The 26,448-nt window shown below is 54.4% G+C and overlaps 5 protein-coding genes across 9 annotated transcripts in view; 2 read left to right on the top strand and 3 right to left on the bottom strand.

The window, feature by feature from the left end:
• The window catches only part of ANKRD52 (ankyrin repeat domain 52), a 30,057-nt gene extending 24,792 nt beyond the window's left edge, over positions 1-5,265 (top strand). Inside the window, exons 22-28 of the mRNA XM_049783992.1 lie at positions 264-351; positions 456-539; positions 642-787; positions 1,424-1,506; positions 1,674-1,756; positions 1,914-2,005; positions 2,393-5,265. Coding sequence (XP_049639949.1) covers positions 264-351; positions 456-539; positions 642-787; positions 1,424-1,506; positions 1,674-1,756; positions 1,914-2,005; positions 2,393-2,649 — 833 coding nt within the window. The 3' untranslated portion in view covers positions 2,650-5,265. The remainder of the gene's footprint in view (positions 1-263; positions 352-455; positions 540-641; positions 788-1,423; positions 1,507-1,673; positions 1,757-1,913; positions 2,006-2,392) is intronic.
• Positions 1-26,448, bottom strand: part of ESYT1 (extended synaptotagmin 1) — a 224,043-nt gene that overhangs the window by 71,476 nt on the left and 126,119 nt on the right. The window lies entirely within an intron of this gene.
• On the bottom strand, positions 8,116-15,184 carry SLC39A5 (solute carrier family 39 member 5). Its single transcript, XM_049784110.1, has 11 exons — positions 15,132-15,184; positions 13,834-14,189; positions 13,036-13,219; positions 10,404-10,566; positions 10,095-10,264; positions 9,838-9,975; positions 9,390-9,489; positions 9,134-9,307; positions 8,905-8,985; positions 8,624-8,814; positions 8,116-8,280 (listed from the first exon to the last, which is right to left on the bottom strand). Exons 2-11 carry the CDS (start codon positions 14,115-14,117, stop codon positions 8,137-8,139), a joined length of 1,629 nt encoding a protein of 542 aa, XP_049640067.1. The 5' UTR covers positions 14,118-14,189; positions 15,132-15,184; the 3' UTR covers positions 8,116-8,136.
• NABP2 (nucleic acid binding protein 2) lies at positions 15,405-22,175 on the bottom strand. 3 transcript variants are annotated; one of them, XM_049784082.1, is made up of 7 exons: positions 22,110-22,175; positions 21,551-21,654; positions 20,784-20,922; positions 20,611-20,682; positions 20,363-20,444; positions 20,211-20,274; positions 15,405-15,911 (listed from the first exon to the last, which is right to left on the bottom strand). In XM_049784082.1, the coding sequence occupies exons 2-7, from the start codon at positions 21,627-21,629 to the stop codon at positions 15,709-15,711; spliced, it is 639 nt and encodes a 212-aa protein (XP_049640039.1). In that variant the 5' UTR covers positions 21,630-21,654; positions 22,110-22,175; the 3' UTR covers positions 15,405-15,708. The 3 variants fall into 3 exon arrangements, with proteins under 3 accessions (XP_049640039.1, XP_049640036.1, XP_049640037.1); XM_049784079.1 differs by having other exon boundaries at positions 22,101-22,165; XM_049784080.1 differs by lacking the exon at positions 22,110-22,175 and adding an exon at positions 21,738-21,921.
• The window catches only part of RNF41 (ring finger protein 41), a 39,932-nt gene continuing 38,871 nt past the window's right edge, over positions 25,388-26,448 (top strand). The window contains exon 1 of one of the 2 annotated variants that reach the window (XM_049784014.1): positions 25,388-25,596. The gene's annotated coding sequence lies outside the window, so the exon portion shown is untranslated. Of the gene's footprint in view, positions 25,597-25,659; positions 25,763-26,448 lie in introns of those variants that run through there. The other variant, XM_049784016.1, reaches the window with a different exon arrangement.

Here is a 26,448-nt window from a genome sequence, read left to right as displayed (position 1 = left end):
GGAGCAGTGGCACAGCGATAGGGCATTTGCCTTGCACTCAATTGACCCAGGACAGACCTGGGTTCGATCCCCAGAGCCCCATATGGTCCCCCAAGCCAGAAGTAACCCCTGAATGTCACTGGGTGTGGCCTGAAAACCAAAACCAAACAAACAAAAAACAAAACACACACACAAAAGAAATGTGAATAAGTGATGGGACAGAACAGAAATATTTTACCAATTTGCCAATTTTACCCCTCTGCCATCCTTCTCCTCCATCCCAGGACATGAAGATTGTCTGGAGTTGTTACTTGAACACAGCCCATTTTCATACCTGGAAGGAAACCCCTTCACTCCTTTGCACTGTGCAGTGTAAGTCCCTTTTGTCTTTGGCCCTTCAGAACGGTCTGTCATGGGACTTGGGATAGAAGGCTCGTTTCCCTTGGTCCACATGCCAATCCTGCCTGTTTCCCCAGAATTAATAACCAGGACAGCACCACAGAGATGCTGCTGGGAGCTCTGGGTGCCAAGATTGTGAACAGCCGTGATGCCAAAGGACGGTGAGTGTGGGAGGCAGGGTTGCGAGGGAGTCAGCGCCTGATTACTTCAGGTGTCTGGGTAGTGAAGGCTTCCTGGTCTCACTCCCCCCCACCTTCCCACAGGACCCCTCTTCATGCCGCTGCCTTTGCGGACAATGTCTCTGGGCTCCGGGTGCTGCTGCAGCATCAAGCTGAGGTGAACGCCACTGACCACACCGGCCGTACGGCGCTCATGACGGCGGCTGAGAACGGGCAGACCGCCGCTGTGGGTATGAAGGGGCTAGGGGTGGGCGAATGGATGGGGAAGCACCTCTTGGGTTTTTAAAAGATTTTAAAAGGGGCTGAGCATTAGAACAACAAGTAGGATGCTGGCCTTGCATGTGGCCGACCAGGTTCTATCATCGGCATCCCCTAAGTCCCTGGAGCACTGTCAGGAGTCAGCCCTGAGCGAAGAGCCATGAGTGATCCTGAGGGGCCAAAGGAATAGCGCAGTGGTAAGGCATTTGCCTTGCACGTGGCCAACACAGGACAGTTCCTGGTTCAAATCCCGCCATCCCATATGGTCCCCGTGCCTGCCAGGAGCGATTTCTGAGCCTAAAGCCAGGAGTAACACCTGAGCACTGCTGGTTGTGACCCAAAAACCAAAAACCAAAAAAAAAAAAAAGTGCCGGAGTGGTAATACAGTGGTAGGGCGTTTGCCTTGCATGCGACTAAACCAAGGCAAACGTGAGTTCAATTTCCAGGCTTCCATATGGTCCCCGAGCCTGCCAGGAGTAACCCCTGAGCACCGCTGGGTGTGGTCCAAAAAACAAACCATAAAAAGAGATATGGGTGGGGGTCAGGAAGCAGGAGCATGCCTTTGGAGACAGTCAGTGGGGAGGCATCAGTGCCCTGTTGCCTTGTAGAATTTCTGCTGTACCGAGGGAAGGCAGACCTGACCGTGTTGGATGAGAACAAGAACACTGCCCTCCACTTGGCCTGTAGCAAGGTACAGCCTGGAGGGAGGGGTGTGGGCTGCAGAGTTGGGGTATGGCATGAGGGGAGGTGCCTGGTTCAGTTCGGCTCCCTGCGCCCACCCTTCTTGCCTCTTACCCGTGGCTTGTTGCATCCCCCAAACTCCTCTCCCCAAGTGTGTGCTCTGCTCCTCTTCCTCAGGGCCACGAGAAATGCGCCCTCATGATCCTGGCAGAAACCCAAGACCTTGGCCTTATCAATGCTACCAACAGTGCGCTGCAGATGTGAGTGCCCAGGGCAGGGGACTCCTGGCTGGGGGAGGCAGGTGGGTGAAGTGAGAGCTGCCTTTGTTTGCCCTGGGAGCCCCCAGAGCTCATGTGTGTTCACATTCCCCACTACTCCAGCAGCCCAGTCTCATGTGCCCTTTTTTTCCCTCCCTAGGCCACTCCACATTGCTGCCCGGAATGGTCTGGCCTCTGTGGTGCAGGCCCTGCTGAGTCGGGGGGCCACAGTGCTGGCTGTGGATGAAGAAGGTGGGTGGGGTCCCGAGCCCCCCGCCTCTCCTGGGTTTGGGGTCAGGGACACCGCTCAGGAGGTGACTTCTTAATCTTGCTATCAACTGGATTTTCTTCCCAAGGGGACTCGTCAGAGCAGGCACCCACCACCAGTACGCCAGTCTCTGAGGGGAGTCTGACAGGGAGTCTCAGGGGGCGCCAGCAGGGCCTTCTGGAAGTCCTCCCACACCTTCTCCTGCCCCCCATGCTCCGTCCTTGCCCCCACACTGAGCCCATCTGCCCATCAGTCTCTCTGGTCCCTGGAACTCTGAGCCCCCCAGTTCTTGCTGGCCTGGGCTTCCCTCCATAGAGAAGAGACTGGAGAGGCAAGACATAGTACCTCAGTTCTCCGCCTTTGCCCCGCAGGTCACACCCCAGCACTGGCCTGCGCCCCCAACAAAGATGTGGCAGACTGCCTGGCCTTGATCCTTTCCACCATGAAGCCTTTCCCACCCAAGGACGCCGTCAGTCCTTTCAGCTTCAGCCTGCTCAAAAACTGCAGCATCGCAGCCGCCAAGACGGTGGGTGTGGGTGGCTGCGGCGCCCTGCCCCATGGGGCCTCCTGCCCCTACAGCCAGGAGCGGCATGGCGCCATTGGCTTAGATGGCTGCTACTCAGAGTAGCCCCTTCATGTCCCTCTCCCTGCCGGTGGCTTGATATCTTATTCTATTTATTTAGAAAAAGTCTATACATTTAGGGCACTTTAAAGGAGAACACGACTGGGTGTGGGGGGGGGGGCGTGGAGGGGGCAACAGAAGCACTGGGGAGCTGCCTCTCACCCCTTTGCCACACCATCCTGGCAGGGGTCTGGGACAGACAGGGAGCACCCCAGGCCGTTGGTACCCCCAGGGCGACCCCTTCTGCCAAGTGTCCCAAAATGATTGCTAAATGCCTGGCTCCTCCTCTCTATCCCCCTGTCTCTCAGTTCCCCCTTTCTGCTGCCAGCTCCTTACCACCCCCATTTCCCCCTGACCCTTCTCTGTGGCCCGCTGCCCCCCTGCCCTTCTGTGCCAGGCAGACCCCTCTCTCTCCTCTTTCATCCCCATCACTGCCTCCCTGCTCACCCGGCCCCTCCATCCCCGCAGCAGTGAGAAGCCTTAATTTCCGGTACTGTGTGAGCACTCTGGGGGTGTCCCCCTCCCCCTTCTGGGGCAGCTAGAGGATGAGGGGGGAGGGTATTTAGCACTGGGGCCTGGAACTTTCCCCCCACTTCTGTCCCCCCCCATCACCCCTCAAGTTCAAATGCAAACACTTGAAGCAGCAACTACTGTACCTGGGCCCCATCCTGCACTCTTTCTCCCCTGGCTCCTCATATGCAAATCAAGGGCTGGTTCTGCCCCCACAGCCTGCCCCCCCTGGCCTGGACCCCTACCACGCACTTTAACCTCGCTTCTTTTGACTTCTTTTTTGAGGGGGGGGGCAGAGCCTGAGGCCCTTCTCTCCCTGGCTCTCCTCTCTCTCCTTTAACTTTTGAGGCTTGTCATGAATTTTTAAGTAAGCATTTTGTCCTAAAGGAAACCAATTAATTTCCTTTCCATTTCAAATCACAGCACTAGTATGTCCTACGTGTTTCAGGCATGTGTTTGCATGGATGTGGAGGGAGGGAGGGACTGTGTTCTTCCTCCTGTGCCTCCCCGCCCTGCCCTGACCCCCCCCCCAGCCTCCATGTTCCGTTATGTCCTAGAGTACTTCCTCTTTTCCCCCACCCCCAACCCCTACTGGCCCCCAGTAACTCCTGATCTGAAGCCAAAGATGGTGGAAGGGGCCAAGCAGACTCAGGGGACCACATGGACCCCAGGCTTCCCCTCTGGTATGAGGCTGACACTGATCTAGGGAGAAACCGTTGGGCACTGAGGTTTGGTCCCTGCCTTCCTTCCCAGCCATGGGGAGACATGGGGCTGCACTGTGCTTGGGGCTGCACTGGGGAGATTCCTATAGGTTGCCACCCTGACAGCCAAACTGGGTTGGAGTGAGGAGAGGGGGGCAGTTTTCTCTCTAAATGTAGCATTGAATTTGGCCCTGGTCCCTTCAGACGCCCCCGTCTGTCCACACACATCTCCTGGCTCACGGCTCTGGACAGTTGGACCTGCAATTCCCCTCTCATGTTCCTGTTCCCCCCACCCCCCGCGTCCCCCATCCTCACACTGATACCTCAGCCAGGGGCCAAGACACAGAACTTGAATATAGGTCACACTCCCTCCACCCCACAGAGCACCTGCGCCCAGTTTGGCTGCCATCAGTATTGTCCCCCAAGAACTGGACAGGCTTCGTTTACACAATACTGGGTCTTTCTTCTGGGGACCCCCCTCCCCCAGTCTCCTTCCCTTGCCCATGGACTTGCTTTCTTCTTCATCTCACCCACTTTTCAGTTGTGTCTCTGTCTTGCCACCCTTGCCGAGGGTGGGCAGAGGGCCCCCCCCCCCCCAGTTGGTCCCCTTAACCATACCTCATGCCCTTCCTGGAAGCCTGGATTGGCCATCCGAGTCTTCCTGCCTCATGTCTACCCCACTCCCTCTCTGCCCCCTTCCTTTATGTCTTGCTTCCTGCCACCTCTCAGTTCCTAAACCATTTCAAAGCTTCCAAGTGACCATTCTTGGTGAGAAGGATTGTGCAGCATTTAGTTTGTGATTTTTGTTTTCAAAGCCAAAGGGCCTTGCTATGCCCCCTCGTGCCCAGCACCCCCCACCCCTGCCCTCTCCTGTCCGCCCCTACACGACAATCAATGTGACCTCTCTTTAAGGGCTGCAGCCCCCACCCACCCCACCCTGCTGGTTCTGCGATGCTCGCCTCTCACTTCAGTTCTCGCTCTCTCTTCGCTCTCTCTTCCCACCTACCCGCAGCTCCTCCTCCACCCCCACCCCTCTCATTTTGGTGCTGGGAATTAGTTGGTGGGGGACAGAGGGAGCAGGGAGATGGGTCCCCCAGCAAAGACCCTCCCTCGGGGATCAGTCGTGTTCTCCTTTATTCATGTCGGGTTACGACAGGAAGAATCGGCGTCAGGGTCTAGAACCCCTTTGTTTTGCTGGATGAGATTTCTGGCGGCTGCCTGGTCTCGCTGCCCTATTCGGCCAGCACCTGTCAGCAGTGCTGGGGCCGGTTGTGGGGTGTGCATCCTCTGTCCCTCCTCATGTGGCTGCGAGGAGTCTGGAGGGTGAGCAGCCTCCTCCTTATGCCAAAGGAAATCCCACACCCTACCCCGGGCTCCCCAGCCCCTTGTTTTTTGAAGCATTTTGACCATTTCTCATGGCCACTGCATATTTATTTAATGTTAAGATTTTTCTTTTTAAGAAAAAAAAAACCTCTTTGACTTAAACGGGTGTGAAGAAGTAAAACAGGCAGAATGCCCCCCAATCTTCAGGGGTTAGGGTGGGGAGGAAGGACCCCTCCTGACCCTGCCCTGCCTCTCCCCTCTCCCCACCACAGCTCTAAAAGCACTTGCTTCAAGTAATAAGCACTTTTGAGAAAAAGCCTATTTTAAGTGAGGGGCCTGGGGCCCAGCAAAGGAGACAGAGCGAGGGCGACCTAGGAGACAGGGAAACACACGTGGATGTGGATGTGGATCGGAGGGCGAGATGGAAAGAGCCAGTTTTTTGTTTCTGATTGGGGTTGGGGGAAGCCGTTTCTGACGAGGTGGTGGCTACGGAAGGGTTTGTGTACTAGCGTTGAGAAAAACCAATGGCACAAACTGGGAGTCCCCGTCGGGAATGGAGGGCCCCCAGACCCGGGTCACTGCCACTGCTCCAGTGAGACTGTCGGGCCACCTCCCCGCATTGTTCCGTCCCCCCCCCCTGTGGGCCCCTGAGCCATAGGACTGCTGAGAACCACTGAATGTACAGCTCATGTCGGGGTGGGGAGCAGCCCCTGGGGAGGGGGCTTCTCCTTGAGTTTGGTGCTGCCGGGGGGTGGGAGAGATGAGACTGAGGGACTGCCCCCCACTTAGACATGTGTTCCTGGGGTTGGTTGGGGGCTGCGGGGGCTGCCCCCCTCCGCTACCCCGCCACGGCCCCACTCCCTTCCTTCTCCCTATCCGTTTTGACTGTAAGTCCAGCTCACCTTTGCCTTCAATATGTAACCAAAGGAAAACTCAATACTGTTTCCGCCGCTGTCTGACCACCCAAGCACCTTCCAACCCCCTAGACCTAGAAGGGGAGAAGGGGCTGGAGGTGGGGAGTGGGGCTCAGAGCAGAGCGAATGGTTCTGCAGTTGTGCCCACGTCCGTCCCCCCCGTCTTCGGGGTCTTGGGCAGGGCCTGGAGCGGCAAGGTTGAGGCCCCAAGTGGAGGGGCTGGGAGGAGGCTCTCTGGGTCTGTGCACGCCAGTGACCCCACTGACGGTTTCCACGGGGGCCCCTTCCCCTCGCTTCTCACCCTCTCCCCATACCCAGTGTTCATCTCCCACACCTTCCCTTCTATTCCCTTCCCTTTCACTGCAAAGGAAAATAGCCTTACAGACCCAAGCCCAGAAACCCTCCTCCTGGGGTGCCCACCTTGTGGACTCCTCCCTTTGCAGGAGGAGGGTCGGGAGCATCGCAGGCCCTGCCCAGCTCCTGCCCTCTGAGCATGGCAGCCTTGACCCCAGGCTAGGCCAGGGTGAGGACTCTTTAAGGACCAAGCCCCCTGGGCTGGGAAGAGGGAGGCTGTGATGGAAGGGGCTGCTGAGGGGACCCCCTCCTCCCAACCCACCCCCCTAGAGAAGCGACCAAATCCCAGAGCCAGGAGGAAGCTGGGAGTGGGAGGGAGGGTTCGCTCTGAATTACTTGAAGGTACTGATCTGAGGCTGCTGCTGCCCGAGAGTGTGAGGGGGGACACTGTCACTGCATTTGGGAAGGCCGGTGGGGGGGGTCCCGCGCGAGACCCTCTGTTGGCCCTTGCTCTGGGTTCCCAGCGCCGGCCCTTCCCCTCCCGTCTTCATCCCTCACTCTGGGCACCCTCTCCAATTGCACTAAAGTAGCTGTGTGCCAGTCTGACCCCCACGCCAGGGTGGGGGTCTCTGCTTCCAGTCCTTCCTCCCACTGCCTCTGCTCCCTCCCCGGACAATCTCTGTGTCCCGTATTCCTGGATAGCTCAGCTTTGTATGTGTGTGTTGGGTGGGTGGGGGGTGTTTCTGCCGGCGTGGGTTCGAAAGGGGTTCGGGAAGGGTTAGGGGACAGATGGAGGATGAGATCTCCTACCCCTTCCTCAACTCTGAGCACGAGAAGCCTGGCTGAGGGGAGGGCCCCCCCCTGCCTGCCACGAGTCTTGCAGATGTGCCAAAATGGGGGTGGGGGGGAGGGTGCCTGGCAGAGCAACCCCCCAGGGTGGCTCTCTCAAAGCAATACAGATCCTCCTGCCTGCAGGGGGAGAGCAAGACAGGGGAGAGGGTTAGGATGGGGGCCGGGTGGGGGGTTTCCCTGTGTACAGCTGTGTATATTCAGGGGTGTTCTCTGGTCCCCCTGTGGGCGTCTGTGTGTGACCTTCCCTGTCCCCTTGCCCTGCATGACCTGTGATGCTGCAGACACCACCATCCTTGCAGGGGTGTGGGGGGCACAGAGGGGCAGCCCCCCCAACCCTTTGCATCCTCCCCCCTGTGACCCATGTACTCGGTTGTAGGAAGTAAAGAGAACTGAGCACAATTCACTGGATTCTAGTGGAATCTTTCTCTAAGCAATGTTTCCCCTTCCTGCCTCCTCCCTGTCCCGGATCCCCCTGTGGTGCTAGCGTTGGGGTCGGGGGTGTTTGATGCTGGTGGGCAGCAATAAAGGGCAGCTCTGCCCAGATGCCTGACTCCCCAGGGTGCTGAGGGCAGCAGGACAGCGTGGGGACCTTGGTGCATTTGCCCGCCCCCCTCTCCCCTGGGCTAAAGCACAATGCTTCCACCCCAGATGGATGCACCCCACACTCTCCCTCTGCACACCTTCTCTTGACCTGCTTTGAGTCCTCCCCTCCTGGTTTTCTATGCTGTTTTGGTGCAAGTACAACTGTCGTAGTTATGGCTTTGGGATGGGTTCTGTTTATTAAAATCCTGTTGCTCCTACTGGCCCTGTGTCCCGCCTCCATTCCTGTGGTTGGGGGGGTAGGAAGAGCAGACCCACCGCCTTCTTCCCTTCCCTTCCCATCCAGCCCCACCAGCCCTTCAGCCCTCAGCCTGCAGGGGCTGCAGCCACTCTTCCAGCAAGGTGATGGTGAGCATGAGACCACCCCCCAGTAGTAGCCCCAGCCCCTGCAGGAACACCTCCAGTGCGGGGAGGGGCTCGGGAGGATGAAGCAGAGCTGGCAGCTGAGGAGAGAAGAAAAGGGGGTGTTAGAAAGCATGGAGGGGGCAGAGGAATAGCATGAAGATAAGGCGTTTGCCTTGCATGCAGGTCGGTGGTTCAAATCCCGGCATCCCATATGGTCCCCTGAGCCTGCCAGGAGCGATTTCTTTCTTTCTTTTTTTTTTTTCAGGAGCGATTTCTGAGCATAGATAGAGCCAGTTGTAACCCCTGAGCGCTGCCAGGTGTGACCCCAAAACAAAACAAAAAAATAAAAGAAAGCACTGGAGAACCCCCACCCCTGGCTCTGGTGACCCAGGTGCAGGTGGGAGCATCACCCCCCCTCCCTGTTGCCCCGGGGGTCCTCACCATGTCCACCAGGGCTACGTAGAGGAAGACTCCCGCTGTGATTCCAAACACCCAAGGGGTGAGGGAGACTGGGCCTAAACTGAGCCCCACCCCTAGCGCTGCACCCGCCAGTCCTAGGGCGCCAGACACCAGGCTCAGCAGAAGCAGCTTCCGGAAGGACAGCCCAGCCCGGAGCAGCATGGCAAAGTCGCCTGTTCGGAGAGAGAGGGCACAGAGTTGGGGGTTGGAGTCCACCAGGTGGGGCTCTTCCCCAGACACTGCCTCTGCCTTGCCCTGCCTACCCAGTTCATGCGGCAGCTCATGGCAGAACACTGCCAGTGTGGTGCTGAGGCCACTGGAGAAGCCGTCGGAGAAGGCAGCGCCTGTGGGTTGCAGAGAGGTGGTCTGGCCTGAAGAACATCCCCTTCCCTGCCTCGGCAGGGCTTGTGTTCCTTGTGGCCACTTCTCTCCCAGCCACCAAGGTTCCATTGCCCTGGTCCCTTGCCCGCCTCCAATGCCTGCCCCGCACACCTATGGCCAGTCCATCAGTGAGGTTGTGTAAACCGTCTCCCAGGAGAACCATCCATGTGAAACTGCCATTCTGGTGCCCGTGGTTATGGCTGTGGCTGTGGCCTTGGTGCCCAGGCAGTGCTGGGGCAGAAGGGGACCGGCTGTCCCATTCCTCTTGACCCTGAGCCCCTGGCTCTGCAGAAAGGACAAGAGAAGTGTTGGTGGCCATAGGTGGGGGTGGAGGACCAGGAGACAGCTCTGCCCCTCCTCTGTTTACCTGGCACTGCAGCCTGCAGGGTATGCAGGGCCACCGCAGTGCTATCCTCTGGGTCTGGGTTAGGTGTCCGGTGCTCCTTCCTGGTGTGCAGGCAGCATCTCTGAAATGGGAGGGTATCCTTCCTGGTGGAGGAGGCAGCAGGGCCTGCGGTTGAGGTGAGGCCAGCCTCCCTGCTGAGAAAAGGGGCACCTGGTGCCACTGGCCTTGGGCCGGAAAATCTACTTTATTCTCCCAGGGTGGCACCTCCCTATTTCCTGTTGACTTGAGCTCCATAGAAAAGGCTGTTTGGCCAGGCACCCCGGGTCTCTGCTGAGGAGCCCCTGCTCACTCCCAGGGCCCTGCTAGGGCCTGCACAGGAGCACACTGGCCCCTCACCTCCAGCCTGCAGGGCCAGGCTCAGCTAAGGCCATTGGTCTGGGCACAAGGGGAGACAAGGGGCTCCACTCACTGTCCTGGTCCTCTGTTGCCGTAGAAGCCCCAGCAAGTTCTCCAGCACAAAGAGCAGGAAGAGGCCTCCGAGCACCGATATCCCTGGCCCCAGGTCCTCCTGAGGTGGTCCTCCTGGGCCCATGTGCTGTTCTTGTGCCTGTCCGAGACCAGGTCTGGTTAGCCCGACCCTTCTGCAGCTGTGAGAAGACTTAGAGGGACTGGGTTTTGGAGGTAACCCTGGATGGGGCAGGGGCACAAGGAAGGCGCTTCACGTACGTGAGGCAGCAGGTGGAGCATCGCATCCCCACATAGAGTACCCACGGCCAGGGCTCCCAGGAAGCCGAGCAGGGGCCGCAGTAAACGAGGTCCCAGGAGCCTCAGCAGGAGCAGGGAGAGGGGAGCTGGGAGGCTGAGGAACACAACTGCCAGGGCGCTGTGAGCCAGGGCTGAGGAGAACCAGGAGGGGAAGTTAGGGGTAAGTGGAGAAGCTGCCAGAAGGGAGCAATAGCCCCCCACTCATCTTGGCTGGGGGCCCACCCCCCTACCAGGATTTGGGAGGCCCCAGCACTGTTCTCATGCACTGACCAGATAATAGGTTCCCAGGGGTGCTGGGGCCTGGGACCTGGATGCAAACCCGACTATCGATCTGGTAAAGCAAGGCTGGGCAAAGCAGAGCAAATTGCCTGGGCGTCAGAGGAGCTGCCGGGCTCAGTCCGAAGTTGACCAGCAGCTGGGAGCCATTCAGACACTAGGAAGCAGGAGTCAGACATTGAGGAATTGCAGAGAAGCCAGGGATTCCCCTCTGGACCCTGTGCTGCCTGGACTCCTGATTTTTTCCCAGACTCCCCTGTGCTCATGTTTGCAGGAGCATCAGGCACCCAGGACAAGTAATACTGATGACTTCATTAATTGGTGAAGTGCTTTGGTAAGCTGAACCCTCCGAGGAAAATCCTGAAATGCCCTCTAACTGCCTCTGAGGCCAGCCGGCTACATAGCTGTCTCTCCTTGGCCCTGAAGCCTCCTGTAATGAGGCATTCACTTTCTTGGGCTGCTTCCAAGATTCAACATTGGTGGTTCCCTGGTAGGCTGCAATTGGCCCACTCTCAGTTCTCCTTCCACTGACTATCATCTCCAGGTCCACCCGGGCACTGCTGCTCTGATTTTTTGTTTTGGTTTGGTTTTTGGTTTTGGGGCCACACTTGGTGGTGCTCAGGGGTTATTCCTGGTGGTGCTCCGGGAACCATACTGGATGCAGAAATCAAACCTTGGTCAGCTACATGCAAGGCAAACACTACCGCTGTGCTATTGCTCCGGTCCCTATTTTGTTTTGTTTTTGGTTTTTGGGTCACACCGGCAGTGCTCAGGGGGTTACTCCTGGCTCTATGCTCAGAAATTGCTCCTGGCAGGCTTGGGGGATGCCAGGATTCAAACCACCATCCTTCTGCACGCAAGGCAAATGTCCTATTTCCATGCTATCTCTTCAGCCCCCCCCCCCCGTTTTGTATTTTTTATGGGGCACACCCAGCAGAGTTGGAGCATTACTTCAGGCTCTGCTCTCAGAAATCTCTCCTGTCAGGCACAGGGGACAATATGAGGTGCCAGAGATGGAACTCGGGTCAGCCACTTGCAATGCAAATGCCCTAACAGCTGTATTAACACTGGCACCAAGCTTCCCTGCCAAAGTGACCCCTAAATTGGAGCCAGGAACTCCGAGTGCATTAGGTGCTCTAAGTCCAAAAGGAACATGTTTCACCATTGGGAGAACAGGCCCTAAGATCACATCTAGATATTATCTTTGTAAATTACAAAGTTTAAACATTATCACATATTAAATTTAAACATTTCTAGGGGCCGGAGAGATAGCATGGAGGCATCCCATATGGTCCCCCAAGCCGGCCAGGAGTGATTTCTGAGTGCAGAGCCATGAGTAACCCCTGAGCGCCTCTGGGTGTGACCCAAAAAAACAAAACAAACAAAAAAAATTTAAACATTTCTAGTTATCTTTTTTTTTTTTGGTTCACACCCGTTTGATGCTCAGAGGTTACTCCTGGCTATGCGCTCAGAAATTGCTCCTGGCTTGGGGGTACCATATGGGACGCCGGGGGATTGAACCCAGGCCTTCCTTGGCTAGCGCTTGCAAGGCAGACACCTTACCTCTAGCGCCACCTTCCAGGCCCCATTTCTAGTTATCTTAAGGCTATGGCTACAGGCTAGAGAGATAGGCCAACAGGGAAAGGCACTTGCCATGTATGTAGCCTACTCAGGTTTGATCCCTGACATCACATATAGTTCCACAAGGTCCATCAGGAGTGATTCCTGAGCCAGGAGTAAGCCTTGAACTCATTTGTATGGCCCCCAAACTAAATAAAAATAAATACCATGGGCTGGGGAGACAATTCAGAGGGCTGGAGTGCATGATTGCAAGTTTGAGGTCCAGGTTTGATTACCAGCAATATATGGTCCCCCAAATATCACCAGGTCCAAGCACTGAACCTCAGTCAACCAAGCATTGCTGGGTATGGTTCCTGGTTCCAATGAGCACTGTCTTCTAGTACCTTCCCCACTTCACCAAGAATCCCATGACTCGGGGCCGGTGAGGTGGCGCTAGAGGTAAGGTGTCTGCCTTGCAAGCGCTAGCCAAGGAAGGACCTCGGTTCAATCCCCCGGCGTCCCATATGGTCACCCCCAAGCCAGGGACAATTTCTGAGCGCTTAGCCAGGAGTAACCCCTGAGCATCAAATGGGTGTGGCCCAAACCCCCCCCCCAAAAAAAAGAATCCCATGACTCCTTTCTTGCTTTATTTTTTAGGGGGAGGGGCTGTACCCAGCAGTATAGAAGCTCTGGCCTTGCTCCTGGCTCTGCACTCAGAGGTCACTCCTGGTTGGCTCTGGACCATATGGGTACCAAAGATCAAACCCAAGTCAGCCATGTGCAAGGCAAGCGCCCTACCTGTGCTACTATTGTCTGGCCCTCTTCCTTCTCCCTCCAAAGCAGTGCTCAGGAGATATTACCATGTTTCAACTTGAGAGTATGGGGCTGCTCTTGCTCAGGTCTTACAGGACTACCCTATCAGCTCTTGGGGGGGTCCACCTGGGTAATACCCAGCACTGCTCAGGTGGTCATATGGTGCCAGATCAGAATCCTGCACCATGCAACCCTTACCTATATGCTATCTTCCCAGTCCCTTCTTCCCCTCTTGACAGTTCTTTAGACTTACATCCTCATTCAGATGGTCAGCCAGTGAGTGGTCCAGAAGCAGGAGCCTTTGAAAAAGGTCCAGACCCGAGGTGCCTGGTCCACGGGGCGGGGACTGGGCCTTTGGCTCATTCAGGTCTCCCCACCCTGATGGACCTAGAGGCAGCCCTGCCCAGACATCCACATTCAGCTCCGAGTCCTGCGGCCTGGAATGATTGGGAAAGCAAGTTGGTCACTAAGGAACCAACTCCCTCCAGGGGTTCCCAGGTTGCTGAGGAGAAATGGGAGGACCACCCATTGGTTGAAGCTCCTGAGACCCAGAAACCATGGGGTGGTCTGTCCTGGGAGGTGATTGGCCATTTATAGGAGGGCCTAAGAACTGGGGGAGATGATAAGGGCGAGAAAAACTGGGAGAGAACAAAAACACTATAAATTGGGAACCAGTCTGGAGATATTATGACTATAAACAAGGCACTTACAAGCCCCAGGATCTGGAAGACAGAGAGAGGGAAGACAATAGAGGGGGCTGGAGCCATATTTATCTCATCGGGCAAGGTGTTTGCCTTGAAATTAGATGACCGGGGTTTGATCCCCAGCATCCCATATGGTTCCCTGAACCCGCCAGGATTGATCCCTGTATGCAGAGCCAGAGTAAGTCCTGAGCACTGCCCTCAAATGAAGGCAAATAAAGACCAAGATAGAAGGGGTGAGGGGTGTGGGGCTGAAAAAAGGTGAGATTCCAGGCAGAGATAGAGCCCCAGACAGACTCAGCCAAATGCTGAACTGCAGGCAGGGTGCATATAGATAATGCCGAAAGTACCTGTGTGTGGAATTGTCGCCAACTGTTGGGGAAGCCCGGCCTGCTGGATACCCCTGGTGTCCCAGGCGAAGCCCCTGTACTCGGCCAAGCCCCAGGCTGTGGAGAAGACGTGCGAGGCCTCCGGCTGTTAGCGTACCATTCTCCCCATAGAGCCCAAACAGCTGGGCCAGGTAATGGTTCTGCTCTTGCTCAGCAGGGCCAAGGTCAGGGGCTGAGCCCCCTACCCAGCCCAAGGCCACCCACACACACAGCCCAGCCAGCAGATGATTCCTTGGGAGCCCCATTATTAGGGGGAAAGGGAAGAGAGGCTCTGGTTGCAGCTTCTAGTCTCCCTGGAACATCCTGAGAAGTGTGTCCTGGAAGAAAAGGGCAAAGGTAGGTGACTGCTCAAGGCTCAGTTAGGGAAGACCCCCCACTCTCTGACCCTCCCCACCCCCAGCCGGAAGCATCTCATTTGCTAGTCACTAAAGCACTTGCTCACCTGATCCAGAGCTGACCTTCCAGCCACCATGTCCTAAACCCCACCCCTTGGTTTTGCTTCCTTGCCCCTTCCTTGTCCCCCCTCAGTGGGCTTCACCCCACTGGCAGCATAAGAGCTGTCACCTCAGTGCCTGGCAGGGCTATGCTCCTCAGAGAGGGAGGCAAGGAGCTGAGCTCAGCCTCCAGGTGCCCAGGTGGAGGGAGGCCACGTCAGGCCTTGGCAATGGTCAGGCGCCCCCTCCTAGCCCACCTACCTCGGGGCGGGGTCAGGGGTGGGGCCAGTGTGGGAAGGTTCACATCAGAGAGGAGTTAATGGTTCACTGGTCTCTGGGGTGGCATCAAAGGTCAGTCTGCTGGGCCCCCAAATAGGGAGGGGCCACCACCCTCTGCCCCTGGAGGAGCCACATGGCGAAGAATCTGGACCTGAGCTTTTCTTCTAGACAGTTCGCCAACCCCTTCACTCCTTTTTGCCTTTCCCTGTTATTCTCTCGCCTCACTACCTGTCCTCTGGCACTGGGTTCTGTTCCTTGCCAATCCCCAGGCCCACATTCCCAGAAAAAAACTGGACCCAGGTGGTCCCTGAGCTGGAGGGGGTAAAGCATTCTGGAAGGGGCAGCCTCAGACTCTTGGGGAAGATACTGTCCTTAGCAGTTTCTTACCCCAACCAGGAGTGAGTAAGAGTCTTGGGAATGGATGGAAGGAAAAGACTTGGGGAAGATGAAGGTCTTTTCCTTAGGCCTGGAAGAGGATAGAACAGCCAAGTTTGTTGGGGGCGAGTGGTCCCAGGGTTGGGAGAGAGGGCTAGTGGCTGGCATTACCTGACAGCAGAAGGCAGGAAGACACAGAGGAAGGGGGACACAGCTTTCTTGGTTCCAGCTGTGGAAGGGGGGGGCGGGCAGGCAGGCGGGCAAGGGTCACCTGCAGGGAGGAGGAGAGGAGGGACACTACCTTAAAGGGGCAGGCCTGCTTTGCCGAGTCCGCTTCACCTGTCACCTCTCCCCTCTACACCTCCTAGAGACACCCTTCTCCCTTCAAATGCCAGGTGTTTTCTCAATAAATGCAAAGTACCAAGTAGTTAAAAAGCAGTCGAGTCCGGAGTGGTGAACGTTTATTAGGAAGAAGGGATTCAACTAGTCTTTTCACATCATACATACAAGAAACTAATTCATTTGTAAAGAGAGCAGGCAGACAGAGGACACTGAGTTCCCTAGACAGGCCACTTCAGCCAGTAGAGGGGGACTGACTATAGCCCAGCACCCCTCTGGGGGGAAGTTTATGGAGTTCCTGTCCCTCTCGCAGCGTGATGTCCACACAGAAGGCTGCCTGGTGCCCAAAAACCAGGGTTCTGGCTCACCGACCAGCCTCTGACAGCAGGAATCGAGGAAGGCTCTCTCGCTATCTCTTGCTGCTCCTCCGGGTTTCTTTGCCGTTACTGACAGGGTTACTGGAGGGGCCAGGAGGGCCAGCAGGTGTGTGGTTGGGTTGGCTTCGGGTAATTCGGGTGCTGGGCGGGTGTGAGGGTGCGTGAGGGGGGTGTGGACCACTGCCGCCAGGGGCTGCTGGGGTACTCAGTCCATTTCCGTTCTGGTTTTCAGAGGCTAGTTGCAAAAGAGGAAGAAACAGAAAATTAGAGAACCAAGGTAGGCAAGGTCCATCCTGATGACCCCTGAGAGCAAGACCGAGAGCGAGAAAGTGAGAAAGCAAAGGAGAGAGCTAGAAAGAGGAGAGACAGAGGGAGGAAGAGAGAGATCACAGTTCTCACCAGGCATGGCACAGAATACAGAGACCAGACATAGCAAGTGTGGCTCTATGAAGGAAATCTGGAAATTGCTACCTACATGGGGGCCAGAGAGACAGCAAGCTAGGAGGGTCCTTGCCTTGGAGGCAGCTAGCCAAAGTTTGATTCCCAGTACCCCATATAGTTCCCCAAGCCCTGCCAGAAGTGATTCCTATGTCTACACTCAGGAGTAACCCCTGAGCATTGGTGTGGGTATGGCCCAAAAATAAGAAAAAATTTACTACAGAAAACCTTAGTATGATATTCTTTTTTATGATATTCTCTTTTTTTTTTTTGGCTTTGGTTTTGGTTTTTGGGCCACATCCAGCGGTGCTCAGGGGTTACTCCTGGCTGTCTGCTCAGAAACAGCTCCTGGCAGGCACGGGGGACCATATGATAGGGACACCGGGATTCGAACCAACCACCTTTGGTCCTGGATCGGCTGCTTGCAAGGCAAACGCTGCTGTGCTATCTCTCCGGGCCCAAATGTCTAAATATATTTCTATAAGCTATCAAATCAAAGAGATGTAAAAGCATATGATAGTGATATTTTCAATGAAAAATACAGACTTGGGGGCCGGGCGGTGGCGCTAGAGGTAAGGTGCCTGCCTTGCCTGCGCTAGCCTAGGACGGACCGAGGTTCGATCCCCTGGTGTCCCATATGGTCCCCCAAGCCAGGAGCGACTTCTGAGTGCATAGCCAGGAGTAACCCCTGAGCGTCAAATGGATGTGGCCCAAAAACCAAAAAAAAAAAAAGAAAAAAGAAAAATACAGACTTGGGGCCGGAGAGATAACATGGAGGTAAGGCATTTGCCTTTCATGCAGAAGGTCATTGGTTCGAATCCCGGCATCCCATATGGTCTCCCGAGCCTGCCAGGAGCAATTTCTGAGTGTAGAGCCAGGAGTAACGCCTGAGCGCTGCTGGGTGTGACCCAAAAATCAAAAAAAAAAAATATATATATATATATATATATATATAGACTCTAAGGTAAAGGATGAAACTCGGCAATAGAGCAAAAACTCTACATGTGTGGTGAGGCCCTACACTCAAACCCAGCACTACCCAAACCAAACAAAAACCGTGGATATAAACTTTCTTTTTGGGGGCAGGGGCTTACTCCTGGTTCTGAGCTTGGGGATCAGTCCTGGCGAGTCTCAGGGGACCATATGGGATAATGGAGACTGAACCTGGGTTAGCCATGTGCAAGGCAAGCACCCTACCTGCTCTGCTATATTCTTTAGTCCCAGATACAGACTTTTTGGGTTTTGTTACTGGGGATGAACCCAGGGCCTCATACATGCAAGGCATGTGCTCTACCACTTAGCCATATGCCAGACAGTAAATGCTCATTTTGTTTTGTTTTGTTTTTTGTTTTTGGGCCACACCCGTTTGACACTCAGGGGTTACTCCTGGCTATGTGCTCAGAAATCGCCCCTGGCTTGGGGGGACCATATGGGACACCGGGGGATCGAACCGCGGTCCATCCGCTTGCAAGGCAGACACCTTACCTCTAGCGCCACCTTCCCGACCCCTTAAATGCTCATTTTTGTTTGTTTGGGAGCTGCACCTGGTGGTACACAGGGCTTGATCCTGGCTCTGGACACAGGGATCACAGCTGGTGGGGATTGGGGGACCATATTTGGTGCCAGGAATCAATCCCAAATCAGCCACATGAAAGCCAGCATTCTAACTGCTGTACTATTTCTCTAGCCCACTATATGCTCATTTTCTCTATGATATTAAAAACAAGAACAAGGGGCCGGGAAGGTGGCGCTAGAGGTAAGGTGTCTGCCTTGCAAGCGCTAGCATAGGATGGACCGCAGTTCGATCCCCACCCCCCCCCCCGGCGTCCCATATGGTCCCCCCAAGCCAGGAGCGATTTCTGAGTGCATAGTCAGGAGTAACCCCTGAGCATCAAATGGGTGTGGCCCAAAAACCAAAAACCAAAAAAAAACAAGAACAAAAACACATATCCTCTGGTAGATCTAAATTGGAAGTGTTGAGGAAGCTAGTAGCTAAGCATAACAGAGAGAAAGAGAAGCATAACTCAGAAGCAAGCAAGAGCAAACACCCAGGGAGGGAAGGACAAGCAGGGAGATGACCCAGAACAGAACAGAAAAATCCAGGTTCCAATGAAGCAGGAGACAAAGGAGTGCTGGTGAGCAGTTTTTAACAGAAAGCTGATGATCTGTAATAAAGCCTAGTTACCCAAGAGACCAACAAAGAAGGAATTAAAAAAACTCGCACAAGGGGCTGGAGAAATAGCACAGTGGTAGGGCATCTGCCTTGCAAACTGCCAATCCGGGATGGACCCGGATTGATCCCTAGCACCTCAGATGGTTCCCTGAGCCTGCCAGGAGCAATTTCTGAGCAGAGAGTCAGTAGTAATCCCTGAGTGTGCTACCAGGTATGGCCTAAAAACCAAAAACCAAAACCAGAGAGATAGTACAGTGGGTAAGGAGCTTGCTTTGTATGTGGCTGATTCAGGTTTGATCCCTAGCATCCCATATAGTCCCCTGAGTACTGCCAGGAGATTCCTGATACTCCTAAGAAGCCAGGAGTATCCACTAAGCACCACCAGATGTGAGCACAAAACAAAACCAATTCACACAAAGGAAGAACTAAAAGCCTGAAGGGTCCCCCGAGGCCCGAAAGCGGGCCTTTATTTTATGAAGGGTGTTGATCCCGAAAAGGAACCATCTAAGACTCTCAAACTCTAGTGCACATTCCAAATCTACTCGTATCAGTAACACATGAAAAATGAACAATGAATTGTGGCAGATAAGATAGCTCAAAGGACTATGTTCAATATCTGGCACCCTGTCGTGCCTGAAGCACCAATGTGGGAGATCCCTTTAATGCTGTATGTAGCCCCAAAACTAGAACTGTGCAGTGCATCCAAATAGGCTAGAAAAGAGGCAGATTCCTACCAGAGAAGCAGCAGAGAAAAAAATGAACAGAGAGCATCTCTGTAGAGAAACTGTTCCTTTTTGATTGATAACGGCAAATGAACTCTGTCAGTGATGGAAGAACTTTATACTATAGGACTTGCAGAACTACTAGATGAGGGAGGCTAGAGAGATAGTATAATGGGTAAGACCCTAGCCATGCAAGTGGCAGATTTGGGCTTAATCCCAGCATCATAGATCGCCCCCAAAGCACCCTTGGGAATGACTTTTTGTTTTTTGGGCCACACCTGGTGACGCTCAGGGATTACTCCTGGCTATGTGCTCAGAAATTGCTCCTGGCTTGGGGGACCATATGGGATGCCGGGGGTCAAACTGCGGTCTGTCCTAGGTTAGCATGCACAAAGTAAATGCCCTACTGCCTGCACCACTGCTCCAGCCCCGGGAATGATATCCCCCTCCCTTTTTTTTTGGCCATACCTGGCAATGTTCAAGGGTTACTCCTGACTCTGCCATCAGGAATTATTCCTGCTGTGTTCAGGGGACTCTATAGGACGCCTGATTTCAAAACCAGGATGACCTCATGCAAGGCAAGCATCCCCTAATCATTATCTCTCCAGTCCCCTAAGAATGATTCTTTTCTTTTTTTGGGTTTTTGGGTCACATCCGACAGCGCTCAGTGGTTACTCCTGGCTCTATGCTCAGAAATTGATCCTGGCAGGCCTGGGGGACCATATGGGATGCCGAGATTCGAACCAACATCCTTCTGTATGCAAGGCAAACGCCTTATCTCCATGCTATCTCTCCGGCCCTTAAGAATGATTCTTGAGGGGCCGGGCGGTGGCGCTAAAGGTAAGGTGCCTGCCTTGCCTGCACTAGCCTTGGACGGACCGAGGTTCGATCCCCCGGTGTCCCATATGGTCCCCCAAGCCAGGAGCAACTTCTGAGCACATAGCCAGGAGTAACCCCTGAGCGTTACCGGGTATGGCCCAAAAACCAAAAAAAAAAAAAAAAAAGAATGATTCTTGAGCCAGGCGTCAGCCATGGCCATCGCCAGGTATGGCCTCAAATACCCTCTTGCCCTCAACAAAGGGCAGGGGAAACAGGTGGAAGGAAATAAAGATATATATTGAAAGATTTGAGAAAGGGCCAGGGAAATGTAGCTTTCCAGACTGGAGTGTCGGAGCAGAGAGGGGAGGAGGGAATAGTTTACCTGAAGTAGCAGCTGGGGTTCCAGAGGTAGGTGGGAGGGCTGTAGGGCTGTTGTCATTCTGCACCTGAAGGCACAAGTCACACATTCATCTCTTGCTCCCCTCCATGATTCCTGGCCTGCCCTATTCTGTCTCCCATGGCCATAGGACTCACCGTCTTGTTGGGCGCCTGCTGAGTGCTATACTCTGGGTTTGGCTCACTGAAGTTCGGAACCTCAGAATAAACCATACAGAATCTGCAAGAGAAGAAGCTTTGAACTCATCCTTACGGCCACATTGGAAGCCTCAGAAAGGTCCAGAACAAGACACAGATTGTACAGCTTCAAGTCAGCTCCCTGTAGGTTTTACATTCCCTGCTCTGGGGCCTGCCAGCTGCTTCCAAAAGTTAACCTCAAAACTTACTCTCCAATTTTCTGAAGATCACCCCCACGACCAGTGTACAATGTGAGACAACCTTTGAACACGGAAGCATACCTGTGGGAGCACAAGAAGCAGGATTCAAAATATTAGGCAGTGCTACAGGGACTGTTAACTTCGTCCTGTCCTTGGAATACCAGGAGTCCCCAGGGGCTTACCCTTTGGTAAGTCGAATAATGTCCCCAGGCTGAATCAGGTTTCCCACGTCATCCCAGACAGAGATGTTGATGCTGCCCGTTTTGTCAGCCACTTTGCAGGTGCGAACCTCGTGGCCGTCCTTCGTCTTGGTCACTCGGCCTAGAAGAACCAGATAAATGGAAGTGGTGAACGGTCAAGGGAGGAACGGTGGTGGTTAGAGGAATAAGACTTAGATTGGTGGGGGAGGAAAAAGATGAGTGAACAGGATGAAAATAAGCCCCTTGAGTGGGCACATAAGTGGTGGTACTGGAGGGTGAAGTCTGCCACAAAAAGGTTAACAAAAAAGCCCTGTCCTGCAGTCCTGAAGGGATGGTCCGGTTAGGTAGTCTATCTAAATTCAACTGCATGGCTAGAGAAAGTACAGCAGGTAGGATATGCTATCAACCACAGGTTATATCCCCAGCATCACATATGGGATTCTCTGAACCCCTGAAAAAGGTGATCAGGGAGTGATCTTAGAGCACAGAGCCAGGAGTAAGCCCTGAGCACCACAGGATGTACAGCCCCCAAACCAAAAACTAAAACTGCAGTTAGTTCTCCATGTAGACAGGGGATTAGAAGAGACTAGTTATGAGTGATGTCTTGGGGAGCAATTTGCCATTCTGGGAGTAAATTAAGACTACCCAGTTGTTGTTTCCCCCCTCCTTTCCTACCCCTGTAGAATTCACGCGGGAAGGGAAGAGAAGAGGGACAAGAGATGGGAGGCCCACCGCCCCAGCATAGCCACCTGTTTCCAGTACAATGAAGATGAGGTTCAGGTTTTTGAGGCCAGGCTTGATATCCTTCACAAAGGTCTCCGTCGTCATGCTGTTTCCAAGCCTCGGGACCCCACTAGAGGGGGAGAAATTGGGGAGCTGAAGTCTCAACATTTGGGAGCCTGCACCCTCATGCTCCAATTATTTCCCAAGGCCTACCTACAAACAAAAACTAGACTGGGATCCGGCAGCCTCGATCGAACCCTCTAACTCTTCCAAGTTAGGAACGTGGGCCTGAACTTCCCCATGGGGCCCCCCCAAATTCAAGATTGGAATTGGGGCGCACGATGGGAGGAAGTCTCTGGCCAGGGCCCCTGCTGCAGGGCTCCCTCCCAAGATGCTTTTCTCGAAAAGTCGGAGGAGCAGATGGGAGACGGAGCTCTCGAACCTGATGCAGAGCCGGGGCATGGAATTCTCATTCCCCAAACCTTCCCGAACCCTTAATTGAACCGGGGTACGCGGGACTCGGCAGCCCCCCACCACCACTCGCAGCCCACCACCGCCACCACCACCACCACCCACCCTGCTAACCGGCTCCGCCAGTGCACGTCTCCGAGCCGCCTGCAGGGGGAGCCACGGAGCAGCCGCTGGCGCCGGATGCCACCCGATGGAACGCGGGAGGACGGATATTTCCGGAAGTTTCCCCCCGCTGCACAATCTTAGCCAATCAGCACCGTTTCAGCGGTTCTAGGCCCCGCCTTCTATACTCGAAATAGCCAATCGGCATCTGACATCCACTCCGCGAAGGGACGGACTTGAGATATTAAAGGAGCCAGGGATACGACTTCCAGGGAAAAGAAAAGGATGGATCGCTAGGGGGCGCCCCCGATCATGATTTTCCTTTGCTAGTCTGGGAAAAGCATGTAGGGCCTGGATAGGGACTAAGGTTTTGAAATTAGGTAGATAAAAGTGCAACTCGACTCAACGCTGCATCTCTTTCATAGACAACTTTTTTTTTAATATTTTAAATTTTATTTTATTGATTAGTTGATTGTTTTTGACCCAGCTCAGGGGTCACTCCTGGCTCTGCCCTCAGAAATTGCTCCTGGCAGGCTTGGGGCGACCATATGGGATGTCAGGATTCGAACTACCGAGCTTCTGCATGCAAGGCAAATGCCTTATCTCCATGCTATTTCTCCGGCCCCACAAGTCTTTTATATATATATATTTTAAACTTTATTTTATTGATTGGTTCTTTGATTTTTTGGATCACACCCAGCAGTGCTCAGGGGGTCACTCCTGGCTCTGCAATCAGAAATCGCACCTGCATGCTAGAGTCCCATATGGGATGCTGGGAATTGAAACGTATCCCTCCTAGGTTGGCCTGTGTAAGGCAAATGCCCTACCACTGTGCTATCTCTCTGGCCCCTCATAGACAACTCTTAAATATATAATTGTGCTTTACAGATGAGGAAACAGTTTTATATCAAATGCTCCAGCAGTTTTCTTCCTGCCCTGCTCTAACCTTTTTTTGTTTGTTTTTTTGGGTCACACCTGGCAGTGCTCAGGGATTACTCCTGGCTCTATGCTCAGAAATCGCTCCTGGCAGACTCGGAGACCATCTGGGATGTCGGGATTCCAACCACCGACCTTCTGCATGCAAGGCAAACGCCTTACCTCCATGCTATATCTCTGGCCCTTAACCTTAATTTTTTTTTTTTTTTTTTTTTTTTGGTTTTTGGGCCACACCCGGTGACGCTCAGGGGTTACTCCTGGCTATGCGCTCAGAAGTCGCTCCTGGCTTGGGGGACCATATGGGACGCCGGGGGATCGAACCGCGGTCCGTCTCCTAGGCTAGCGCAGGTAAGGCAGGCACCTTACCTCGAGCGCCACCGCCCGGCCCCCAACCTTAATTTTTATTCCTGGATAGGGGTCCACTTCTGTAATGCACCATTCCATTTGATCAATGTCTCAGAAAAAGGGTAGTTCATGCCCAGCACTTCTTGGCAATGGGGAATTCACACAAAAGACAGACAAATAGGCTGCTCATGTTATTTGGATGCAATTCAACCAGGGTGCAGGGGAAATATTTGCAGTTCCAAATGGATTTATATCTCTCGATTTGAGACCTTCTGAGGGCAGGCATAGGGATTTGTTATAGTCAACAAAAGTGACTAGATTAGTAATGTTCTGTATAAACAGCACATAAACTAAAGTGCATTACCACTTGCTTAGCAGATTTTCCTAAGACCTATTTATCTTTTTTTTTTTTGGTTTTTGGGCCACACCCGGTGACGCTCAGGGGTTACTCCTGGCTATGCGCTCAGAGGTCACTCCTGGCTTGGGGGACCATATGGGACGCCGGGGGATCGAACCGCGGTCCGTCCTAGGCTAGCGCAGGCAAGGCAGGCACCTTACCTCCAGCGCCACCGCCCAGCCCCAGACCTATTTATCTTAGGTTAACCTAAGAGGGCATGTAATTTTTTTTGTGTGTGTATGTATTTGGTTTTGTTTTTTAGGTCACACCCGCCAGTGCTCAGGGGCTACTCCTGGCTCTATGCTCATATAGCACTCCTGGCAGTCTAGGGGAACCATATAGGATGCCGGGGTTCGAACCACCATCCTTCTGCATGCAAGAAAAACACCCTACCTCCATGCTATCTCTCCAGCCTGGGCATGTAATTTTAATACCCAGACTTGCTTAATTCATTCCTTACCTTTTCCTAGAGCTCTTTAGACTCCACCTTGACTTTCCTTGGGGCCCAAGTTCTTTCCCCGCCCACACCCCCACAAAAGGTGTTGTTTCCTAAGGAAATCAAACTACAGCCCAGAAGGAGAGACATTTTAACTACCTCCTCTTCCAGTAGGTGTTTCAGGGAAACAAACTTGTAGTGTTTGGGAATCCAACGTGCATGTGGCAATACTGCGGCTAGGAAAAAAAGGAGGGCACCCCGGAGGGTACCCTAAATCAAAGCTCTGCGGTCAGACACTCCCCTACTCTCCACCCCCCCCACCCCCGTTGTCGCCTTGTTGACTGCAGATTCCACTCCCATGACTCTGAGTCATAGGGGTCGGGGAGCTAACCAAGATGCTAATGAGAGAGAGAGAGAGAGAGAGGAGAGAGAGAGAGAGAGAGAGAGAGAGAGAGAGAGAGAGAGAGGAGAGAGAGAGAGAGAGAGAGAGAGAGAGAGTGAGAGAGAGAGAGAGAGAGAGAGAGAGAGAGAGAGAGAGAGAGAGAGAGAGAGAGAGAGAGAGAGAGACGTCAAAGAGCAGGCCAGCCTCCTCCGCACTAGACTATCTCGTGCGTCCAGCGTACACGGGCTATGTGCAAGACTTTCTTTCGAAAAAATAAAAGCCTTCAAGAATGACTTTAAAAAAAAAAAAAAAAAAGAATGACTTTTGAGGGGCCGGAGAGATAGCATGGAGGTAGAGCGTTTGCTTTGCATGCAGAATGCAGAAGGACGGTGTTTCGAATCCCAGCATCCCATAAGGTCCCCGGAGCCTGCCAGGAGGAGCGATTTCTGAGTGTAGAGTCAGGAGTAACCCCTGAGCGCTGCCGGGTGTGACCCAAAAATCACAAAAAACAAAAACAAAAACAAAAAGGAAAGACTTTTGAGGGGAGCTGCCCGCACGCAACTAGAGCGCAGCCAGCCAGCCCAGCCATTCAACTTTGCAAAGAGCCATAGAGTTCTCCCTCCCAGAAGGCTATAGCGCCCTCGTGAGGGCTCACACGGAGGGACTTCCGGCCTACAGCCGGAAGCCAGGCTAGCCCGCTCCTCCGCTCGTTGGCAGCGCCCGAGAGATGGAGCCAATCCGAGAGGCGGGGCTTGGTGACGACTTCCGGCGGTTGCGTAGCAGCGGTGGGCGGGGCCACGGCTCCGCCTTAGGGCTCGTCACGCTCGCGACCAAGTGGTCCAGCAGACGTTCTTCCTTCTCCTTCCCCTTCCTTCCCCTTCCTTCCCCTCGGACCCGGCGCCCGGGCTGGCTATCCATCCGGTGGCCGGCCGCTGCGGCCCCCAGAGGAGCTCCTCCTCCGGGCCGGAGTTCGGAGGAGAGTCCAGGCCGCTTCCAGGGGGCGGTGCGTACTGCGCCTGCGCGGGCTGCCAGCGCCTGGAGGGCGTGGGAGGGAGGAGGGCTGGGGGCGACGTCCCAGGGGGATGCATGGGTGGTTTGGGGGGATCTGGGAGGCCTGGGCTGAGGTGGAAAGGTGGAAAATGAAAGAAGGGCGCCCCAATAGTCCGCAGGTGAGAAAGGGGCGCTGGAGGGTGGACTGGGGGGCTGGGGGAGGGTTCCCCCTGAAGAATTGGAGCCTTGGGAAATGCACGAGGGGGCCCTTGGGCCTAGTTGGAGCATTGGGAGGAAGGCACCGAGCTTAGGGGGGTTTGGGTTTTTTTTTTGGGGGGGAGGGACAACGTGGTGTTTCAATTGTCCACGATTGACGGCAAGGGGAGGAGGAAGGAAATCTGGGGGGCCAGGGGTGGCCTAAGCCCAGCTCCCCCCCCCCCGCCTTCTCTCCCTCCCAGCGCCATTGCTTGGCTGCACTCCCTCCCTGGGCCTCGTCTTTGGCAGCCTCCTTTGGCAGCCCAATCTTCCATTCCTGAGCCGCGCTCCCCTCCCACCCTTCTTCCTTCCACCAAAGAAATCTCCACATTCCTTGCATCCCTGCCCTCCCTGTCTCCCTCCCTCCCTGCCTCGACAGCCTGGCTGGCCAGGCTCTGGGGCCAGGTTTCATGCAAGCGGAAAAGCCCCCCTCCTCCCCAGTCCTGGCGTGCAGGATGTTGAGAAGTGGGGAGCAGCCGGGAGGGGTGAGGGTTTTTTTTTTTTTTTTTAAAGTCCCAGGGAAAGACGACATCTTCCCAGTCTGAAACGGACTTCATTCCACTCCTAGTAAACGTGGCAGTCGAGGAGCCCCGTCGGCCTCTGCTTCTGT

Source organism: Suncus etruscus, chromosome 11, assembly GCF_024139225.1.
Source record: "Suncus etruscus isolate mSunEtr1 chromosome 11, mSunEtr1.pri.cur, whole genome shotgun sequence".
Taxonomy (NCBI): domain Eukaryota; kingdom Metazoa; phylum Chordata; class Mammalia; order Eulipotyphla; family Soricidae; genus Suncus; species Suncus etruscus.
Note: the sequence above shows the minus strand (reverse complement) of the source record. Positions and strands in the feature narration are given on the sequence as shown.

Bases quoted from the DNA above. Each gene is read 5' to 3' on its own strand.
- SLC39A5 (XM_049784110.1), bottom strand. From the start codon at position 14,117: ATGGGGCTCCCAAGGAATCATCTGCTGGCTGGGCTGTGTGTGTGGGTG. The intron at 10,265-10,403 runs GTCAGTGCATGA...GGTTCTCCTCAG, and splicing joins CCCTGGGAACCTATTATCTG to CCCTGGCTCACAGCGCCCTG. The intron at 8,815-8,904 runs GTAGGCAGGGCA...CTCTCCGAACAG, and splicing joins TGAGCTGCCGCATGAACTGG to GCGACTTTGCCATGCTGCTC.
- NABP2 (XM_049784082.1), bottom strand. From the start codon at position 21,629: ATGACGACGGAGACCTTTGTGAAGGATATCAAGCCTGGCCTCAAAAAC. The intron at 20,445-20,610 runs GTAAGTTTTGAG...CTTCTCTTGCAG, and splicing joins GATCTTCAGAAAATTGGAGA to ATTCTGTATGGTTTATTCTG. The intron at 15,912-20,210 runs GTAAACTATTCC...TTTTGCAACTAG, and splicing joins AACCCCAGCTGCTACTTCAG to CCTCTGAAAACCAGAACGGA.